Source organism: Triturus cristatus, chromosome 7 (genome assembly GCF_964204655.1).
Source record: "Triturus cristatus chromosome 7, aTriCri1.1, whole genome shotgun sequence".
Taxonomy (NCBI): Eukaryota; Metazoa; Chordata; class Amphibia; order Caudata; family Salamandridae; genus Triturus; species Triturus cristatus.
The window spans coordinates 1181758817-1181764816 of record NC_140590.1 but is presented as its reverse complement, the minus strand read 5'-3'; the positions used below and the strand labels follow the sequence as shown (position 1 = coordinate 1181764816).

Genomic DNA, 6000 nt, shown 5'->3' with positions numbered 1-6000 from the left:
CCAGAAGGACTACCTGGAGTAGAGGGGTGGATTGGTGTGCGGCTCAGGAGCGGTCGTTGTACGCTGCCCGGGGCTGCCCCAAAAAATTCCGCAAAATATGGGGGAAATGGCTGGGGGGCCTGTTTTGAAGGGTGGGGGCGCAGAGGGCGGGGACGGGGGGTGGGGGAGGAGGGGGGGGTTTACATTTGTTTGTCAATGCTTCCCTGATTGAAGTTCCTGATGCCATGTTCAACGCACTGTTGTATATCATTCTTGATATTGTCCTTTATGCCGAAAATAAAAATTTGTTTATCAAAAAAAAGTTAGGATTCTATAGGTGCAGATGTATACTATGTACATATTGTAAATACTTCTTTCTATAGGTAATAAGGTACCCCCCACATGTCCAGCGTTTCTCTTCCTCCTGTGTGCAGACTCGGAGTGAGACATATGAATGTTGGTGTTATGGGCCCCACCAATGGATGCGTGCGTGAATAAGTAAGAGTGATGACGGGTCTGTGACGCAGGGAGGATATGTAAATTTGCCCTTTCGCGCTGGAGCAGAGGTATAAGCAATGGCAATTTCTATTGGGAGTTTGAATTCTGGGGGGAGCGTGGGCGATTCCAGACAGCCTATGTAATCCGGGGTCCGTGGGTACAGCGGCAGGGCAATGAGGCGACCACCTTTTAAGATGGCCAGACTGGGCATCTTTCATACACTTTTTCCTGCCTAGAGCCCTGTAGCTGTTCTACATATGGATCCGCGACTCCAAGAGAGTAATTGGCTTAAATGCTTACTCCAAGCACGGGCAGTGGCACTAGGCAATCAGGGAATTTGAGGGGGGGAGTACCTCTGAAAATCTAGGGTCAACTTTCTCTAGCCCTTCACGGGTACGTCATAGCACTGCCCTGGGGAGGTGGGCAGATGGTTGCACCAGGGAACCAAGTTAGGGCCCAGTTGCCCTGGCCCATCTTCCCAAGGGTGGCAGAAAGACCCCTCTTTAGGGTTCCCTCTGGCATACTGTTCTGTTTTTAGGGACTCGACTGCTTCTTGGCCCGGGCTCCCTTGGTGATGGGGATTTGATGAATGGGCCCTGTGGGAAATCCATCAGGGGCCCCAGCAAGTTCTGGTGGGGGCCATACGTCGATGTGTAAACACTGGAATGTATGTTATATGTTGGAGGTTATGTATTTCAGATATTGTCATGAATGAACACAGCACACATTTTGTTCCGCCAGTTGTTCACAACCTAAGAATGTGAGTGGGATGTGGCTGTGAGTGAGGAGGGCAGATTCCACCAGCCGGAGCCCCACCTCTCCCCGGCTGCACTGTCGCTTTAAGCCAAGGGGAGGAGGGCGCCGAGGAAGAGGAGGAGAGAGCTGGCCGGAGCCTGGGTGTGTGAGCCGCAGCCCCAGCTTCCTGCCTGGGGGGAGAGGACTGGAGCAGCTGGCCGAAGATAATCCCTTCACTGCCGGGTCCTGGGATTACAGACCCCTGGAGCGGGGGTCTGTAGGAGGGTCATTCGGCGGGAGGGGCTCCAGAGGAGGAGGCTCTGGACCCCGGATTTGTCTCACTTGGCTCCGCGCCCCCTGTGAGGAGTTAAGAAGTTGGGGAACCTGCGGTGCCCGGCGTTGTTCGTCATCCGAGGAAGCGGAGAACAGCTCAGAAGTGTTAGAGACGAGGACCTTCCGTTACTTTACATGTTGAACCCATGAGGGCAAAGCCTGGAGGGCAGCCATCCCACTTCCTTGAAAGTATGCGCCCCTCATGAGGGAGCGCAGCCCGCCGGTCTCGTGTTTACGCCCCTTAATGCCCTCTGCGGCTGGAGGCGGATCTGACAGGCTCTGCTTTTTTTGTGCGTTTGTTTTTGCGTATTCCTTTGGCACCACGTCCATTTTTTTATTGGCGGTATTCCTGTTTTTTTCTGGACTTGTCCGCGCCTCGGGGACATCTTTAGCAGAAGAATGGGGATGGCGGCCGGGAAGGACTATGACCATCTTTTCAAGCTGCTGATAATTGGCGATTCCGGTGAGCCAAACCTAGTTAGACCTTTAATTCCGCACTTTATTTCTGTCCTCTTTCCGCTCCGCACTTCTCAGCTCACTTTCCCTTTCGTTTTACTCTAGCTCCTCGCTGTTTTATTTTTTCCCTTTTCCTGAATGTTATTTCATTTGTCTAGTTGAGAAATCTGTGTTATTTAAGCTCCCCGTCACCTGAAGGTCTCTTGTGAACTCTGTGTCCTGCGATTAAAAGCTAAAGGTCTTGCAGCGTGCTTATGACGAGGGAAGGCTCGGTGGGTATGGCACAGTCACGTGGTGGCAGTAGTTCTAAGCAGAGCAGTCCATTTCCCAGGTCCACATGCACGTCTAAGCTGCCCATTTCAGTTTTGGTTGCCTCAAAGTCTGATAGGTGTAGTTTATTGGGACTGCAAATCCCAGAATGCAAAGCAAACATGTAGCCTGAATGCGAACTCGCGCTTGGACTTGAAAGCAATGGTTGAGTAGGAGACAGGTTGGAGGCGATTTAGGGTCTCTGGCTAAAAACTTGCCCCGAGAGGTAATGACAGAGAGGATTTACCCAAGGCAAGTTGGAGTTCTAAAGAGAAGGTACCCAGGGCAGACAGACTGGAGCCAGTAAAATGTTGGAGGCCTCCTGTAGGTGATTTTGGTCATCCTCCACCAAACTTTTTGCAAGCATCTGCCCACACATATTCGCATTTGGGGTATCGCAACATGGACTTTTTCCAAGGCTGAAAGTATACGGTCATGGAAGCAATTACAAGTATCACAAAATGAACACTCTAAAATAATTACATTGGTGTTTACTCAGTGGTTGTCCCTGGCACAGCAAACCATGACATTGCAGTTCAATTTCTGCGGTGTATAGATATGGAGAGGTGATGTACTACTTACTACTCTTGTTTAAAAAACTTATCTATCCATCCAGGGGAAACTTGCTCATAAAAAGGGGTGGTATATCTTTTGAAAACATAAATCGCGATAGAAAATCCAATACCAGGACCTGAATGAAAATGAAGTCCGCCAATAATCGAGTGCAGATATCTCGATGAGGATGGAGTTGAGACCGGTGTTCCGCATTGGGATGCATTTTCAGAGTTTTACTGTTTGTGCTGACCTGTGTGCGTTTGAAGGGGCGTGCCTCCTCGTCAGCTGGGGTTGGTCGGTGCTCGTGGCTACGAATGACGTTCCGAGCATTTTGCGGAGTCTTTCTGAATCGCGGCATCCGGCCACCATATTGGAATGACCTGTTGGTCAATAAATCGTATTAAAGGTCATTAAATCTAGGTACGATTCTTGGTACGAGGGTACTGTAGCGATTTCTCTTTTGTGGTAAAACTATAATTATGTAAAGTAAATGGGACCGATGGAATGCTGTTAGGAATGAAGTACAGGCCACATGGGATTAGGGCTGTTTTTGGAAATGTGAAAAATAAAGAAGTGGGAGCCATGATGAATTTAGGTATCTCTGGTCCTGAAGCGTACTTCAAGGATTCCCGTAGATAGTTTAGTCGTTCACGTTCCCAAATGACCTTAACGCAACAGCACATTTTACATGATAATATGTAATATAGTCAGGGCTACTGGAATTATGCGGGATTGAAGGATCAAATTATGCGGCAGGGTTGACTAAATTATGTGGCAAGAAACTGCCTTCCGCTGTGTGACAACACGTGTCACTGCGTTATGGTAACTTTTGAACCATTTGAGCTAGAAATATTCTTTTTCGTAAAAATCTAAATTTTTTGTTAACATTTGCAAATTGTGCAGAAAATGATAGATTATGCTGCAAATGCAGCAAATCCGTAATTATGCTAAAAACGCTGTCTGCACAAGTGCATAACTCCAGTGGTCCTGAATATAGAAATAATACAGTTACAACTATCAAGTTGTAGGGCCTCTTACTTCAGATTCAGAAATATTGGGAAATACATTTTTCAGAAATGATATGCTGTGAAATTCCTATTTAAATGAACAATTGCTATTCAATAGCGCAATACAATTTCAGAACATCGGAATGCTAATGTTCCTCTTAATCATTATAATCGGATAACTGGCCTGCATGGAGTCCTGTAAAGGAATATGTTGATATTGTGCCGAACGTTTTTATAGACGAATAGGTAAATATGTTCCATTTCGATTAGCAAGAAATAGGTTTGTACAAATTCAGTCACACCAGTAGGTACAGTTTAGACCCTCTTGGGTACGCAAGGGGTGGAACCACCCAGAGGTGGTTATCCCTCAGACATTTATGGGTAACCCTGGAACTAGTCCTTTTCTGTGGGTCTGGGGGCAGCCAGGGATGACTGCCTACCACCGGTATCTCAGGGTCTTCAAGGCTATTACACTCTACTTAAATGGCCATGATGCCCCGTTTGCATTACCCATCGACAGTCCAGGGTACAGACGGGCAACTAGGCCTATTCAAGGGGATGGTAGGAGGTTTGGAACTCGTAGTCTAGTGGGAGTGATGGCGCTGAAACTGTTTGAAAGAGAAGAAATGTAGTGACCTTGGAATGAAAAATGCCAACATCTGGCACTTTCTAGTCCCAAGACAGAACCCGAAACAGTTTATGAGGCACTTATGTGGCGAGGTGTTTTAACTGGGTAAGCAGCAGGTGTCTATGGGCCATGTCCTCCTATGGCCTGTAGGTCTCCATAAACCTCTGGACCTCAGTTGTTTGCTAAGAGCAGGGTTCTCTGTCATTGTAGATTCCAGGCAGAATGCTGGGAGCAGGATTAATGCTGTCATCGGGCCCTGTGAGGGGACTGGGGGTTAAGAGCCCATATCTCGTAAGGACTGGTGGCATGTAGACTCGTTTTTTGTGTTGGGGTGCCCACTAAATGCCACAGAGAGATTTTCCAAACTGCTCCTGGATCGAGGCGCAGAGCCTCTTCCAAGAAGACACCCCAAGGCCCTAGGATCAAGTGAGGGATGCATTGGTGACCTGCTTTGTCTGGAAACATGCAAAAAGAACTATTGATGGACAGAATGCAGAACAATGTCATACATTCACCCCAGTACAGAGATCTGGGCCTAAATCCATCGTTTTTTGCTCACCATGCCATTCCAGTTTGGATCCAGTCATATTCAAATCAGTCTTGACCCTGTGCCCAATGGGAACAGTCCAGCCCGAACTGCCAGGCCCTCCCTGGACTAGAAACTGGATTCAAGCTAGCCTGGCTGAAGAAGGGTGACATACCCTGAAACCGGTCCCAGGATGCTTGTGTCCGGTCCAGGGAGGACCTGGCCTGGCAGTTTGGTCTGGACTGTTCCCGTGGGGCACAGGGTCAAGACTGATTTGCATATGGCTGGGTCCAAACTGGGGTGGTGTAGTGGGCAAAAGAACAATGGATTTAACCAAGATCTTTTGACTGGGGGAGAATGTTTGCATTGTCAGCATTCCGTCCATCATTAGTTTGCTGTAACTCTTGTCTGGGAACATGGCAGCATGCGTTCCAACCAAGTCGTATGGGTCAAAGTGCGATACAAGCTTATAAACCTGAGGTAGCCCTCGGAGCTCCTATGTCTAAAGATGTTTGTCACATGAGGTCTGCTGGGTGACTACAGAGATAATCTGGGGCAGATTTACAAGCTCCTTGCTCCGCCGGTGCGTCACGTTGCGTGACGCTCCGGCGGCACAACCTCCTGAATGATAGTTACAAGCACAGGTAAAGCCACCGTATGTGACTTTACCTGTGCTTGTAAATATCGCCCCTTTTCACGCAACACTATGCATGATAGGGGCGTGACATGGGTGTTGTTATTTGGGAACACACACAGTACCCATTTCCACTAATGCATTTCCAGATTTACAAGCAATCGCAAATCCAAGGTGCAACGAAGAGAAATGTTTTCATTTCTCCGCATTTTTTATCCTCTTGTGATGCATGCTGCATTCTACAGCACACATTGGAAGATAAAATCACCTCAAATGATTTTTTTTGTGTAGGAAGGTGCCCATCCCTTCACAAAAAGTCTCCCCACGACGCATGCATCCA

The 6000-nt window shown here is 48.0% G+C and overlaps 1 protein-coding gene across 1 annotated transcript in view; it reads left to right on the top strand.

Annotated features, from left to right (window-relative positions):
• The first annotated feature begins 1323 nt into the window (after positions 1-1323).
• LOC146811401 (ras-related protein Rab-35-like) overlaps positions 1324-6000 on the top strand; it is a 156075-nt gene continuing 151398 nt past the window's right edge. Inside the window, exon 1 of the mRNA XM_085618515.1 lies at positions 1324-2008. Within this exon, the coding sequence (XP_085474641.1) occupies positions 1945-2008 (64 nt within the window). The 5' untranslated portion in view covers positions 1324-1944. The remainder of the gene's footprint in view (positions 2009-6000) is intronic.